Source organism: Protomyctophum bolini (genome assembly GCF_963924005.1).
Source record: "Protomyctophum bolini genome assembly, chromosome: 23".
NCBI lineage: Eukaryota > Metazoa > Chordata > Actinopteri > Myctophiformes > Myctophidae > Protomyctophum > Protomyctophum bolini.
Window position 1 is genome coordinate 4,190,503 of NC_137884.1, and position 16,849 is coordinate 4,207,351.

A 16,849-nucleotide genomic window follows, 5' to 3' on the forward strand; every position below is an offset into this window, starting at 1 on the left:
CAGAATGGGTTAAGTACCAGGTCTTATGACTTAACTTAAAACATGGATGCGTGGCCAATGCCAGTTTGGTTATTTTGAGTGGTCAAATCGCATTAGTCACGCCTCCGTATCTAAACTTAAGTCATAAGACCTGGTACTTAAGACACGCAAAATAGGGCCCTCTTGAGAGTCAGTGGAACTCAGAGACAGTGCGTGTACAAATGTAACCACAAATGCAGGAGTTACAAATGTACGAATGAACACTGAGCTTTTTACTGGTTTACTGGTTTGTGTCTCAGACCAGTCGCGGCGACTGTGGAAGGTGAGAGGGAACAGAGTGTTACGTCACGTACCTCGAACTCCTTGGAGAAGGTGTTGGTGACATGGAGCTCCATCACATGCTTCACAAACTGTTTGACCGTCAGTGGCTCGTGGCCATCTGAAACAGGCCATAGAGACGATGTGAGTGTGTGTGTGCGTGTGTGTGTGTGTGTGTGCGTGCATGCGTGCGAGCGAGTGAGTGAGTGAGAGTGCGTGTATGCATGCATACGTGATGGCGTGCGTGCGCAGTTGCGCACACGTGTGTTACCTGTGGCCAGCAGCACAGGTGTGGACGGAGGTGAGATGACTTTAGGTGACATGGTGTCCTCTGGGTAGAAGTTGGCTGTTTGGAAACAATTCCTGTAATCGCATGCACGCACGAACGCACATGCACACGCCCGCACACACACACACACACACACACACACACACACACACAAAAGGACACAAATGGCATAGGTGCAGTAAGGTTACATTCACAAAATCATGGCATGCGTTTTCATGGTACAATAGGCAAGTCACTCTATCTATGGGTATAAGTAAGATTATGGGTAAGTATAGCAGCAATTATAGCAGAGACACTACAATACTTTGCCAGCCTTTTTGCCTCCTTTTTGGGCATCCCAAGCTGTTGGAACCCTCTAACAACCAGTCTGTGGGTATAATGCCCTATAGCCTAGAGCTGTCAAATATATCAAAACAAATAGTCTGCACCTATAGGCCAGCTCTGAGATGGTATATGTATATAGGAGTCGTTGGTATTTAATAACCTTGGTCATTCGTCTCTAGGCTGTGGTCAAAGGTGCAGGCTATTATCACTAATACAGACAGACACTTCCCTGGACTCTTCATCAACCACAACGTGTGTGTGTGTGTGTGTGTGTGTGTGTGTGTGTGTGTGTGTGTGTGTGTGTGTGCGTGTGTGCGTGTGTGTGTGTGTGTGTGTGTGTGTGTGTGTGTGTGCGTGTGTGCGTGTGTGTGTGTGTGTGTGTGTGTGTGTACCTCCAGTAGATCAGTATTCCCACCAGCACCATTAGACAGAAGACGGTGAGAGTGGACACCACAGCCAGAGGGACCACCGTCCTCTTCTCCGTCTCCACCCGTCCAACCCAACCCACCCTGGACTCATGGCTGCTGTTACTGCTGCCATCTAGTGTGGTGGGAGGTGGTGGAGAGACACAGAGAGACAGAGAGAGAGAGAGAGAGAGAGAGATTTGGGAGAGAATAAATCAGTGGGTTTGTGTGTAAAGTAACTCATAATCACCAACCACTGTGTTGCAATGCATCCCTCTATGAGCAATTTAATGTTCAAATAAAGTGTTATTGTTCCTGAAAAAGGAAAAAGAAAAACCCAGATACTACTAAATAGATCCTCTCACCCTTTAACCGCTTCAAACGTCTATATACAACCAGAGTTGCAACTGGTTTCGGTAGAGAGCTGCGACGCATTGTGAGCTTGTAGTCGATCTGCTATTTTCAAAAGACGCTTAAACATTTAGGAAACCTGAAATGGCATATTCTGCATAATGACTACTTTCACCTTAAGTCCATTTTGATGCCGATTACTTTTGTAACAGACAGAGCAGTTCTACATGGAAGCATTGATACTATTTACAGAGTTGTTATACCTGTCTTCAGATCCTCCATGGGGCCTCTGTTGTTGCCGCTGTGCGTCTGCGTGAGCACCACCACGCCACCAGAGGGCGTCTGCGTGAGCAGAGGGACCACCGTGCCACCAGAGGGCATCGGTGTGGGAAGAGGACCACCAGAGACTGCACCCTCGGTGAGGGGGCGCTCCGAGCCACCGCCCACAACTACACCTTCATCACCACCACCACCACCACCACCATCACCACCATCATCATTATGATCGCCATCGCTACCTGTGCGTCTGTCAGCCTCCCCAACACTGTTTTCAACATGTGGCTCTGAAGTGGCATTGACCGCGACGAGACCTTCTTTAGACCTTCTATTACCATGTTCACCTCGAACGCTCTCTACTTCTACGTCTCCGCCGTCCTCGAGGTCAGTGACGTGCAGTTCCGCTTCATAAGTACTCGCCTTCCCGACGTCCTGCAGACGGTCCCCATCTCCGGTTCGATCCGCGTCGACTTTACCGTTTACGTTCCCGTCGTCGTCGTCGGCCAAAACCCCCGCGCGGCTGTCCTTGCCGCTCCCGTCTCCCTCGTCGTCTCCCTCTCCACTTCTCGCTCTCGTACCGACAGACGACCGCTTGTCCTCGTTCTGCGTTTCGACGTCCCTCGTCGCGTCTGCTGCGTCGTCGTCTCCGGAACCGCTGGATCCCTCCGGCCAGCCGGTGGCTGTGGTCGTGACCTCGGTCCTAACCATGAAATGGACATCTTCATCGTCGGAGGGAGCGTCCGCGGTCTCATCGCTCGACTCGCCCTCGGTCTCGCTTCTCGTCCAAAAGTCAGTCAGAATGTCCGTGACAAATCCATCGTCGTTCCGTCTCCTGTCGCTCTTCGACTCGCCCGCCGCAGGCTCACTCTCCGCGTGGCCTCCTCTGTGGCTTTGCGTTTCACCGCTGGTTTCGGCGGCCGTCTCGCTTCTTGTCACCGGGCGGCGGTCAGCGTATATTGTCGGCGAAGACACTTTGTCCCAATCATGACCGAGGCTGTCGCTGTACATACCAGAGCCCGAGAAGCTGCCGTCCGTCTGTCCGTCCGTGCTGCTTTCCCACGAATAATGGGGAAAATAAGGTCTTACGGTATTCACCGGAGAGGTGGAGAGAGACTCACTGTAGGTGGGAGAGTGCTGTTCGGCGTGTGTTTTAGCTCCGTCTTCTTCATGGAGAACATTTAGGCGTGAAATACCCAACCTATTCCGAGAGGGTGGCGAAGAAAGGTCCGTGCCACTGCTGTCACTTTGACTGACAGAGGTGCTTGATGCACCCGAATTTCCCCAGGTGACACTCGGCTCCTCGTCAGAAGGAGGGTCAGGCCTGGCTGACACTCCTCCCCCGGCAGGAAACCGATTTGGGGCATTAGAGCGTCGTGTCAAGTCACTGAAATCTCGTTCCCGCGAGGCGGAGCGTTCACCCGAGAGCCTGTCGTGAAGCTGAACAGTGACGTCGCTCATTCCATCTCCAGGCGAGACTACAGTAGGATGGAGGCCGCCAACGGGTTCCTCAAACGGAGAGGGAGATCTATTTAACATCCCCTCTGTCGAGAACCCTTCCTCTGAGAGTGGTCCGACGGATCGCTCCAGAGATGTTCCCCGGGACTTGGGCGAAGGTTTTCTCGCTAGAAGGAAATTTCATGGCAAAGTTTTGAATCACAAGTACGAACCCAGAGGAGCCTTTGTATTTATGACGACAACCATTACTTAAAGGTTTAATGACGTTCATTTAAATTTATTTTTCGTTTTTTCTTTTAGGTCTTATGACCTCAATTACACAACTTTGGACATTCAGTGGATTTTCTGTGGTCTGGGGTTTTCTCTGTGAGTTCTGAAGCCCTTTGGGCTGCAGTGAAAACAGGCAAAATCCCTCAACAGTGACATCTGCTGGCAAATTGTTATATGGGATTTGTGGACAGTTACATCACAGTCCACACCACAGGCAAATCGGAGCACTTGTTTGAGCCAGAAAACCCCAGACCACAGAGAATCTACTGAATGTTAAAAGTTCAGGTTCTTTGGGTGCAATTGAGCTCAGAAAATCTACAAAATTAAGAAAACTTACAAATGTCACCAGACCTTTAAAAATGACAGGTATACAGTATAAAGTGGTTACTGTGTGTAATATCTCAGGTTTATTGTTGTCGTTAAGAAGATGTCCAGAAGTCCAAAATCACAAGTAGAGTGAAGTGGTGTAGAAACAGCTCATCATTTTCCATCCATCCATCGATGATGACAAAATGAAGGGAGAGCTCTTTGGAGCTTTGAAGAGTGAAATAGCCATCCACCAGCAGAGTGATCGTCATAGCCATAATAACCATCCAGCAGCAGAAAGACCAGAACGATGCAAAGAGAGGAAGCCAGGGTCGGGAAGTAGCTTTCTGAGAAGCACGGCTTGCTGTTAAACAGTTTAACCGCCAGAGGGCAGGCTCGAGCTGCAGAGGAGAATGCAGCTGAAGGCAGAGAGGAGTCACAGCGGTAGAAGCAGCTCTACTGAACTCAGACAGAACAGTGAATGCAAAACAACAACGTCTCAGTGGAGCTTTGAAGCGTGAAAGTTCATCACAGCCTCAACGGAGACCAGCACAAGCTCCAAGAACACGCCGGCCATGCAGCCACTAAGTCAGAACCGCCACCTCAATCAATCACCCGCCATCACAGCACCTTCAACTTCCTCATCACCATCACCATGATCATCATCACCACCACCACCACCACCACCACCACCACCCATCTCATCAGAATCAATAGTCACCACTGTCGTTGCAGAAATTGTAGCAGAAATTCACAAAGCGTTCCTCCCTATTCTTCCATTCTGTGAATTCAGCTATTTTCAGCAATTTTCTGACACCAGTTTTTAATTGTTGTTTTAATAGTTAGTTTTAGTCATCGTGGCTAAATATTTACTTTGTTTTTATTTTGTCTTCGTCAGTGAAAAAGGGTCGACGGAACATTTTCCGTCAACATGCACTGGTGTCAACTCTCGTCGCTCCTACCGTAGAACATGGGCTGCGTGGTGGTGGGGGAGGAGGAGGAGGAGGTTTTGTAGGCCATGCTGGAGAGGGTGTTGCTGGTTGTTGTAGTCCTCATTGCCATCATAGAGGAGACGGAAACGTTGGATACGGAGGACAACCCCATGTCCATGTCGTCATCTGAGGGACAAAATATACACGATGAGACAGAAAATATACCTCCTATGACAGATTCTTTTCATGCAATTACGGGAGCGGCGGTGCTCGTTCATGACCGTCACGCACGCACACACGCGTTTTTTTTTTAGTTTTTTGTAGTTGAGAGATGTGTTCAAGCTCCCTTCATTCATTCTCACAGGCATGCACGCTAACCTGGCACAGCAGTAGCAGCAGCAGCAGCAGCAGCGGTGGCGGTGGTGGTGGTGGAGGCTTCAAAGCCAGTGGCGCCCAGCACGTCTTCATAGTAGAGGTCAGCAACAGGAGGGGTGTAGGGGTCAGACACCACGGTGGGCAACAGGTCCGTCTCTGTGGTCTGGTCTGAGCCGTCAGGTCCACTGACCTGCATGATGATGACACACTATAGCATCAGAGGAGTACTTTCAAAGAGTTTACATACGTTTTTCATATACAATGGGATTTGGGCTGCCAGTCGAAGTCAACCCTTGCGAGAGGAGAACTCATATGGTATGTGACGTCGTGGGCGTTAAGTGGATCAGAGGCATGTTCCTGCCATATACTAACATCAACATGATCTAACTCTACAAATAAATTAATGTTGGGTAACATAGCTCAATTACAACAGGAATCAGGTCTTGGTGAAAATGTGAACAGAGGAAACTGTTCTAGAATGGATGGATTCAACCGAAACACACACACACACACAAATAAAATGAGCGTGACTGATTACCAGTGGTGGAAAGTAACTAAGTATTAAGTACATTTACTACTGTACTTAAGTAATATGCTGAGGTATTTCAAATGTCTAATACTTTTACTTCTACTCCACTACATCTCAGAGGCAAATATTGTAGGCCTACTTTCACTCCACTACAATTATTTGAAAACGTTATTTTTGTATTATTACAAAACATACATTAACTACTTCAACCGTATACACATTTCGGCCATTTGAAAATAGCCGATCATCTACAAGCTTACACGCGAGGCATTGTGAGCTATTTTCAAAAGAAGATTATACATTAGAAAATGTGTATGTTTACTTTTGGTACTTTATATTTTGAAGCCAATACTTTAGTACTTTTACTAAAGTAAATGTTGAACTCTGGACTGAGTATTTTTACATTGCAGAACTGCAGACTCACTCCAAACCAGAATCTTCTGCTGTAGTCTGAAAACCCACCTCTTCAGACTCCATCTTGGCCCGTAGCACTTGCCCTAGCCTCGACGACTTTACAGGCATTATGCAAAGGCTCAACTTATGTAACTTAGATAGTATTTTATGTAGACATAGCACTCTATAGTATATATGCATACAGGTAGTTTCATTATATATATTCCACTGTTACGTTCTTAGTTTACGTATGATTCGTGATAACAATTTGTTATGTATATACCTCAATTGTAAATTGCAGTATTGACACTTTCACTTAAGTAAAAACTTTGAGTACAAATAAAAACGAGCGCGACCGCTCACCTGCTGCGGCAGCGCCGCCAACGAGGCCTCTTCCGTGATTCGCCGACGAGCTCCCGGCGACTGCGTGGTAGTGGTGGGCGGGGCGAAGGGAAACAGGAAGCCTGGCTGCTCCGACTGGGCCACGGTGACCCAGGTGGCGGCGCCATCAGACGTAGCGTCTGACGGCCGGCGCGGCGGCGGCGCGCCACTCTTCCGGTTCTCCTCGTCGATCCGGTTCTTCTCGTCCAGAGCTCCGCTCCGCTCCGGCTTGAGCCGCGGTTTCTTCCCCGGCGGCGTCACCTTCTTCTTGGTGTTCTGGTTCAGGCGCGCGTTGGGCTCCAGGGTGGTCTTAGGGGGAGAGGAGGAGGAGGAGGAGGAGCCAGGGCCGAACTGGACCGGGAGGTTCTGGTTCTGACCCGCTATGGGTTGGTTCTGGTAGACTCTGGTCTGCTCCGGTGGGACCTCCTCCACTGGGCTCTGGTCATCCACCTGGTTCAGAATATCCGACTTCTTCTCCCATTTCTTCTCGGACAGAAACACGCGATAATTGGCAGTAATTAATAGTGCGCGACTGATTTAATAGGCCTAATTAAACCCACTTCAAGTTCATACATTGGCACCCCGCCGGCAAAAATAAAAGGCTTCTATTGTACAGTGGCTAGAAATAGTGCTCAGCCCTGCTTGACTGCTCTGGTGCGACAGAATAGATTCAGAATAATGTATTATGTTCAGCTTTTAGAGAGCGTGGGGATCTAATCTAAGGACGCTAATTAGCCATATTCACACAGTGGTTCTCAACCAGTGGTCTGGGGACCACCAGTGGTCCTTGAGGGGGTTCCAGGTAGTCCCCAGCTAAATGATGGAGAGTTGCTAACCAAATGGAGCCTTATAGATCTTTTAACTCTTGAGGGTGTAACATGAAACCAAATGGACACTTACGGGTCCATTTGGTTTCATTTTACACTCTCAAGAGTTCAATTATTGTTAAACATCTCATTCTGCCTTAGTTCATTTCCTAAAAGTCTACACAAGACTAGAGTTTGCTTGTTATCTCTCCTAATGGTATACCAACACCGTTACAGCATTGGAATTGTTGACTAAATCTTATCTAACGATAACAGAATATTGAGGCTAAAATAGCCCTTCGCTAAACCCAACCCCAAAAAGGCGATTGTCCAATGCCAATCCAAATAGTTTAGCAACCGTTGCTCTGCAGGACAAGCTTTCGCCACCTCATAGCTGTCAGCGTTATTTTGCATTGGCTGTGTTGTTGAACACATACACAGCTTAACGTCGAGAAAGTTAAACGACTGAGCCTCCCAGCTGATGGCAATAATACTAATGAACGTAGTCATACCGTGCAACATGAAAACTCCTGTTGGAACGGTCGTTTAGAGTTGATGTTGGATACTGTTTCTCCCTCACCGTGTTCCTCGTATTCCTAGTTTATTGAAATATGTCATGCACATTTTCCCAGTGCATACAGCATACTGCAGGCCCGGTTGACTAGATTTAGAAGACATTTTGAAGGTTTTGCTACTGAAATGATCCATTATTTATTATGGAGAAATCCCATCATTTAACATGCATCTCTATGGGGGAGAAGGACAGTTTGGCCCTCTCTCCTCGCTGCTAACGTGCCTATTGGACAGGTTGGGGAGGGACTTAGCGAAGGGTCAATTGAGTCTAAAAGTGATCAAATGGTAAAGGGTTGAAAACCACTGGTGTATATAGATGGCTGTACATCTGCTTTGTTCTCACGTCACAGCCAGATGGAACTCTCACCTCCTCCTGGTCATCTTCTGAATTCATGTCCACATCGTCTGAATCACTCTCTGGAGACAACAGACATACACAATTAACCAGGTAAAGAACGAAAAGCAGGTGCGCTTCCTCTGGAAACTGCCCTTGGTTAATAAGGCAGTGGGTGCTCAGCTTGAAATATAACTTCTTGACTCATAAACCAGCAAAGTGGGAAAAAAGGCGGCGCTCCAAAATAAACGACTGGCTAAGATGCAATATCTCATATTTTATTGAGAACGCTGACGCGCTTCGGCAAACGGCCTTCTTCAGAGCAGATTAAAAGTCTCCTCTGAAGGAGGCTGTTGCGTCTTTTATTTTGGACTGCCGCCTTTTCCACTTTGTTGGTTTATGAGTTAGTACACAATTAACAACCTGCTGTCTCTGTTTTGGGGCAGGTCATTACAGGCCCACATTGTCAGAAATTGTCAACGGTAATCGTCAAACATTATCACAGATTTTCACAAATTGTCAAAAACAGCAGCTTTACAAGCTCACACCGTAGTACGTGTCTTTGTTTTTCTGTGTCAGAGTGAAAACTACAGCAATAAGGCAGATGTTGTGGTAGTTTGATCGCTGCGTACCCGGGACCAAATGGGAAGGTAGTCTCGGGACTGATTGAAGTGTACTGAATGCAGGGCGTGTGTGTGTGCGTGCGTGCGTGCGTGCGTGCATGCATGCATGCGTTACCAGGCTCTTCCAGGGGCATGTCCACTATGATCTGGTCACTCCATCGTCCTGTGAGGCCGTTGGTACAAACCGCCACCACCTGCACTACATAACTGCTGTTGGCCAGCAGCCCGGAGACCATGGCACCCTACACACACATGCAGACGCACACACACACACACACACACACACACACACACACACACACACACACACACAAGGTGACCTTCAGTGACGCATCATCAGGTCAGGATTGATCTGTGTTATCAATGACTCAGCAGCAGCCTGTGATGTCACGTAATGGATGGATGGATCGTATTGGTGGACTTAGTGTTTCACTCTAGGAAGAGTGGAACTCTGACAGCGTTCACCGGTCCATTTGGTTCCATTTGAACAGACAGAAGTATGTTATACTTTGATTTTTTTGGTCCTTGAAAATGAGGCGCAAATCTTTGAATATATACTTTCAGAGCGACCGTTTTTAACTCAAATCTTTGCTTCTGGGGGGGGGGGGGGGGGGTCCCTGGAACAACATATTTTCAGATGGGGGGGGTCGGCGGCCAATTACATATATTTTTGGGGGTCCTTGACATGAAGATGTTTTGAGAACCACTGACATAGAAACATGGGTTTTTTTCAGAAACAGACCTCGGTCCTAAACGGGTTAAGAGCTGTACCGTACCACGTCCTGGTCCCCGTCCGTGCGGTACTCCTGCCTGAGCGCCGTGGCCGCCGGCCCCTGCATGCTCTGGTAGGTCACCGTGTACCAGTTGATGGTGGTGTCGTCGTAGACCACACGGGGGCGCTCCCACGTCACCACGATGGTGCTGTCGTTCTGGGAGTCCGCCTGCACGTTCTCTGGCTCCGAGCTGCAGGCTGAGTGAGAGAGAGAGAGCGAGAGAGAGAGAGAGAGAGAGAGAGAGAGAGAGAGAGGACGAGAATGGGGGGGGTTTCAACCAAGGTTCATGTTTTAGGTTGTCCTAATTTTCAAATACTATTGTCTGTGAACAAAACGAGAACAACAACTCACTGGGCGTGAGCAGTTCCTCGACGCCGGTGTAGGAGGAGAACACCTGGCCCATGAACTGCTGCTGCTGCCGTCTGAAGTTGTTCTGGAGGTAGTCTGTGAGCATCACGTAGCCCGCCTGCTCCATCGTCATCACCTCACAGAACACCTCCAGCTGGAGAGAGACACGCACGCACGCACGCACGCACGCACGCACGCACACACACACACACACACACACACACACACACACACACACACACACACACACACACACACACACACACACACACACACACACACACACACACACACACACACACACACACACACACACACACACACACACACACACACACACACACACACACACACACACACACACACACACACACACACACACACACACTTGACATTCAGTAATTGGGTGTAATTAGAACATTGTCAATGGTGTGTAAAACAGACAATCTAAAATGTGCCACACGGACAAGACCGAGTCTTTGCCACGGACACATTGGTGACCCATGCATGACATAGAGAGATACTGTGTATGCTTCCATTGTGTTGTGAGCTTGAAGATCTGCTGTTTTTCGGCATGAATCAGGCTATACAATCAATGAATGTAGAATCATGTGTATGATTGGCAGAGAGAATGGTGAATAAGAGAGAGCGAGACAGACAGACAGACAGACAGACAGACAGACAGACAGACAGACAGACAGACAGACAGACAGACAGACAGACAGACAGACAGACAGACAGACAGACAGACAGACAGACAGACAGAGGGGAGTATTCATACATTATTGCTCTATTTTAGTCTAATTTGAGATGGGTATTACTGTTGCTCTGCTGATGTAACCATGACACAATGACACCGCGCCAATTACTGCACTATGGTTCCTGAATTGCAATTGACTTAAAAGTTGAGCGAGAGAGAGAAAGAGAGAGAGAATGAGAGATAGAGGGAGAGAGAGACAGAGAGACAGAGAGAGAGAGAGAGAGGGGTGCTAAATTATTTATGTCTGCAGAAAACTCTTCTCCCTGAGGTGAATGAAGAGAAAATTATGCATATTCCTCCCCCCCCCCCCCCCCCCCACGCACGCACACACGCACGTACTAAAGACTGTATATTTTACACGCCCATACACACTACTATACCCTAACCCCGGCACAACATTTGTACAAATCTCCCTCAACAGAATGCACTTTAATTCTTGGATGTACTTCATACTGGAGGAGATAGAACATAAACACAAGAGGACTGCTATCTGTTCCATGTGTCCTAGTTCTACACACATTCTACATTCTGCGTGCGTGCGTGCGTGCGTGCGTGCGTGCGTGCGTGCGTGCGTGCGTGCGTGCGTGCGTGCGCCCCAATGCATGCGAGTACAACATGGGGTCTTAAAGCCCAGAGAGATACAAGGCCAGTCGGCCACACAATTCGTCAATCCATTTTACATACAACTGAAAGTATTGCCATAGGATGAGCTATACTATGTGAAAGGTGGAAACCCTTTAGGGTGTGTGTGTGTGTGTGGGTGGAAGACACAAAAGATGGAGAAATGGAGGGAAATGCAGAAGCACAGTCAGTACACGACGTGCGCACACACACACACACACACACACACACACACACACACACACACACACACACACACACACACACACACACACACACACACACACATACACGGTTTATGTACAGTATGTATTTTCTAGCAATTTCTCTGATGGCAGTGACAGCATTAAATTGGAATTTTCTGTCAAGTTGTTTGTGTGTGCTCATGCATGCGTGCGTGCGTGCGTGCATGCGTGCGTGCGTGTGTGTGTGTGTGTGTGTGCGTGCGTAGGACCTGTGTGTCAGAGATGGCGGCGGTGTGTTTGAAGACGATCCACTCCACGGTCTCGGAGCAGGGCGGGGCGGTCAGCGAGCCGTTGTAGATGTAGTATTTATCGGTGTTGTCGGGCAGCAAGGCTCGCAGTGCCACCGCATCCACCGGACCACTCTTACCTGGGTCACAAAGATCACACGCATGCACGCACACAGGCACACACACACACACACACACACACACACACACACACACACACACACACACAGACACACACACACACACACACACACACACACACACACACAGAAACCGGATAAGACATAAGGTTGATATCAGGGACATACTAGCCGGTCCCAGCCAGCGTGCTTTCTGGTCTAGAGGGGCGTGCGCGCGTATGGAGCAAGCGCTGGGGAATATATTGGTTAACCGACCAGAGCTATCAGGGACATACCAAACCTGCTGGCAGAGTTCACGGCCTCTAAGATGGGTGTGAGGTTCTCGTTGTCTTCCAGGGTGACCTGTGGAGCAGAGAACAACCTACTGTTAATGATAACGGAATGTAATAATAATAATAATATACAATTCAGTGCATTATATGCATTTATACAGTCAGTGATGGAAAGCAACTAAAGTAGGCTACAGCACATTTACTTCACTTTTCCTCTACGATTAGTTGATTGGTGAGACCACCTGGTCGCGCAAAGTCAAAATGAAGTTTTCTTTCATCTAAAATATCACGCGCGCAAATGTTTTGGATTGCGTCATCGCGAGGAGACGCACAACACAACACAACACAACACAGCATGGACCTGTGTAGCGTGTCTGTCGTCTGCCCGTGCAAAGCACCGCCACAAATAACTCGATTGAATAACAACAAATAATTTGCAGACATAATTAAGGAGGTGAAAAGTGCCGCAGAAGGGAGACACATGAAGCGAGCGGATAAATGAACGGTGATCTCAGTCGACATACGCTGGAGCCTCTAGGCTCCCAGGCTGGGTGCGTGTTAATGGCCATGTTCAACTTTAAGTATGAGATGCGAGGAGGCAGCCTCGGAGCGTCCTTCGGCTCATGCTTCTGCCCCTCCGTCAGCATTAATTTGACCGGCTGTTTGCAGCCCAACAAAACGTACACCTGCCCAAAGCCAAAGAACAGCCCAGAACAACAAGGAGGAGTTGTTTAACGACGTACTCGACTTACTACGAGAGAGAAAAGTCGGCTTCTCCGTCCCGGAGAGCACGACGGGTGGATCCCATCTGCTGACTGTATAAGTTCAGTTGACGACACTACCCAACACTACCCATCCTTCCCACGAAAAATAAATAATATATAATAAAATAAATTCCCTACCTATACTCAGCCCAAAAATGTCAGCCAATCGTTAGGCCTTATTCTGTATCTCTAAAGCTTCGAGCGCTGTCCCGACGATTGTAAATCGCTGAGTGAGTTTGTATCGCATCGCTGAGCACAGCGCTAAGGGGTATGAGCTACGGCTAACGATCACTGTGCTCACCTCACTGAATCACCCGGAAATGAAACAAGGCTCGTAGAGTGACAGCCAAGGGTCCAGCTATAGGCACTCCAATGTTGAAGCGCTGGGCCCTCGTGGTAAGAGGAAGGACTGCAGGCGGACCCGTGGATTCATGGCGGAAATGCGTCCAAAAAGGCGGAAATAGACGGTCCCTCCGGGTGCTTCAAAACGCCACTGAGCAACTTCCACTGACATGAATAGCGGAGGGGGGCGGAGCTTCACGCCAGGTCAGTCTCTATCCTTTTAATACTAGTCTATGGTGAGAGCGGACGGGTGGCATAGGTTAGGTGTGCTTATGCTACCACCTAGTGGTAATAACGAAGTTAAGTGAAGGTCTGCTATTTTCACTAGTTTGGGTCCCGGGCAAACGCTCTCTTTTGGGTCTCGTTCGCGAACCACAGACAGACTATACCTTAAACAGCACAGCCCTAGACATACCTCGAACAGCACAGCCAGGGCAGCGACCCTCCCTCCTTCCTTCACGGCGTGGTCCAGACTCTGGTACTGATCCGGGTCATAACAGTAGATCTGCATCTGGAGACAACAGGGACCAAAAACAGCAGCATTTTTACAGAGACGGTTGTTTAAATAAAAGCATAAAAAAACGAACGTGGCGTGGGGGGGGCGTGGTATGCAGTGTTGATTTCGTCGCTAAAACTAGGACGAAAAATGTTTGGTTGCGCTCGGCTGTTGCACTCTGAAAATACGGAAGTTCACAACACGTCATGCTAGCTTGCAGATCGGCTATTTTCAGCATGCAACCAAGTGTAAAATCTGCCATTATGATGACATTGAAATATTTTTTGTCAACAAAATCAACTGTATCAACAACTACTAGACTAATACTAAAACATTTCAGATGACTCAAAAGACTGTCTAAAATAAATACAAAATGTTGTGTCAATATCAACACTAGTGGTACATGGCAGATTAATGAACATAGGGATGGAGACAGACAGACAGACAGACAGACAGACAGACAGACAGACAGAGTACCTCCAGTGGATATTTCATGCCATTGAGGCTGTGCTCTGATCCGTCTGACGATGCGTTACACTGCCCCCAGTGGAAGGTGATGCGTTCTACACGGAACCTGCTGCTGAGCCCACCTCCAGTCACGTAGAACTCCCCATGCACAGCCAGGGCCACTGCAATGCACGCACACGCACACGTGCACACACACACACACACACACACACACACACACACACACACACACACACACACACACACACACACACAACATACCGTATATATTGAAAACCAAATTGACATGAAAAGCTCTGTGCAGCTGTGTGACATTCAGAGGATATGGCAGCTACTGGTTTTGGTGACCCCACAGGCCTGTCTATTCCTTTCCTCTAGCTATAGCAGCAACATTAAATGTTCAAATGTTCACATTCTGCTCCAAAACTGACCACACTGTGATGGATTTGAACCACTAGACGCCACTACGATGCTAATAGGCATGCTACTCTCCCCTGGACCATCATAGTGCCCAAAGGATGCCCCATACTGAATTGGTAGAGACTTTAGCCTTGGCCCACGATTAGGATACAAAGGTTCACGTACACAGAACAGAAGACTCCAAATCTAACGGGCAGATTTGCCATGAAATATTGCAATATTGAAACTGAATGCATTCAGCAAGGATTAATCCTACTGATTTGGGGGAGTCGTGGCTTGTCCTCTAGCGCCACACACACACACACACACACACACACACACACACACACACACACACACGTAACTGTTCACTTGCATACAAGAGATCTCATGGGGAGGTAAATGCAATTTCCCATAGAAAGGTGTCATTCACTGGCAACATTATTATCTTTCCTCCTTAATGTACACACAGTGTTTTGTATTTGACGACTTATTGTGTTATTTTTTTATGCTCTGTTGATAAATTGAATACATAAGACCACAATGGACTTTTTTTGTGTTTATTTTTTTAGCCTTATAGGGATAGTTCACTTTTTTTTTTACTTAAGTTGTATGAAATATACTTGCCATTAATATAGTGGTTGCAACTGTATTAATTGATTGTCCGATTCCCTTTGTGGGAGTTATTCTGTTCAACTTTGACCTCTCTATGACATGGAACAATTTTTTGGGCATAGTGATATGGACACAAAAAACATAATTCCGTGTGATAGAGGGGTCAAAAAAGGTGCTATATTTAGAAATAGGTCAACAATACAATTGACGATAGTTTTGTAGATTCATTTAGCCAATTTCAATGCGTGGCCCCCTATGCCCCCACAAAATGATCGAAACTACTTAATATCCACCAAAACCAGAGCAGAACTCCCACCACGGGACTCGGGCAATACATTAATACAGTTGCAACCACTATATTAATGTATTAAGTATTACAATTCTGAACTATCCCTTTAATGTCTGACTGTACTTTGTGCTGTTTACATTTCTGTCAAATAAAGTATTCAATCAATCAATCAATCAAATTATAATGGGCGGATTGCATGCATGCTCATTAGAGGAATTAGTTATACCAACTTGGTTCATTTGCAAGTGTGACTCGCGTCGCGGCAACCAGACTGGTTATCATGTCTGTCACAATATGGCCATATATTGACATTCGTATCACGTGACATCACATGTCAGATCCATGTATGGAGATCTAAGGGTCTCCATGACGCCACGAGATGTCACGAGGCGTGATGGATTGGCAACCATATATGGAGACGTGACCAATTGACGGACAGGTTTTCATAGTAAGACTTAATTAAGAGTGTTGATAAGTTAAGCACACTGAGAGCCACATGGATATTAGCCAATAAAGAAGAGACACGAAAGAGACATGAAGGAAAATCCATTTGATTTGATTTGTAGCGAAAGCTCTGACTCATACAGTATGACTCACATCCCCTTAATGTCACAGTCAACACAGACCTGGCTGCATGCGTGTGTGACTCATAAGTCATAACATAACAATAATGTTCTTTTTACAGCACTGTCAGCGCACTTCACACCTCACCGCACACTGGAGCACAAAAGAGCACCAGCTGGACATAATATGAATGACTACATAATTTCATTAAGCATATGCACTTTCATCACACTATAAAGGGTGAGAAATAGGCAAAGGTCAGACAGTCATTAGACCGACGACAACCTACCCCAAACCCTAACCTAACCCTAACCGCAAGCACGGCGCAACGCAGGTCGGACCAACGCATGTCGACGGGTTATTTGCGCATGTCGGATTAGCGTGCGCACCCCGGGAAAAACGGGGCAGACTTACGCTGCTGTGGCTCTTTGACGAAACTGCTCAGCCACAAAGATGCCTTCATCATCACACAATGGCATGTTTAGACCAAAAAACTACGTAGTGATGATAGCAACAAACAGTAACTATGTCATTGATTACCGTACTTAACAATTCAGCACATGACGTTACAAAAATAATTCCCCGGCTCTAGAACTTTGTTCCAGAAA

The 16,849-nt window shown here is 47.4% G+C and overlaps 1 protein-coding gene across 2 annotated transcripts in view; it reads right to left on the bottom strand.

Annotated features, from left to right (window-relative positions):
- LOC308310899 (receptor-type tyrosine-protein phosphatase zeta-like) overlaps positions 1-16,849 on the bottom strand; it is a 72,275-nt gene that overhangs the window by 17,552 nt on the left and 37,874 nt on the right. For both annotated transcript variants that reach the window (XM_080757359.1, XM_080757358.1), the window contains exons 4-17: positions 14,384-14,535; positions 13,826-13,921; positions 12,308-12,374; positions 11,875-12,032; positions 10,043-10,193; positions 9,695-9,888; positions 9,034-9,160; positions 8,329-8,378; positions 6,565-7,065; positions 5,283-5,469; positions 4,935-5,090; positions 1,303-1,450; positions 569-660; positions 333-418 (exon numbers count right to left, since the gene is read on the bottom strand). In XM_080757359.1, coding sequence (XP_080613485.1) covers positions 333-418; positions 569-660; positions 1,303-1,450; positions 4,935-5,090; positions 5,283-5,469; positions 6,565-7,065; positions 8,329-8,378; positions 9,034-9,160; positions 9,695-9,888; positions 10,043-10,193; positions 11,875-12,032; positions 12,308-12,374; positions 13,826-13,921; positions 14,384-14,535 — 2,165 coding nt within the window. The remainder of the gene's footprint in view (positions 1-332; positions 419-568; positions 661-1,302; positions 1,451-4,934; positions 5,091-5,282; positions 5,470-6,564; positions 7,066-8,328; positions 8,379-9,033; positions 9,161-9,694; positions 9,889-10,042; positions 10,194-11,874; positions 12,033-12,307; positions 12,375-13,825; positions 13,922-14,383; positions 14,536-16,849) is intronic.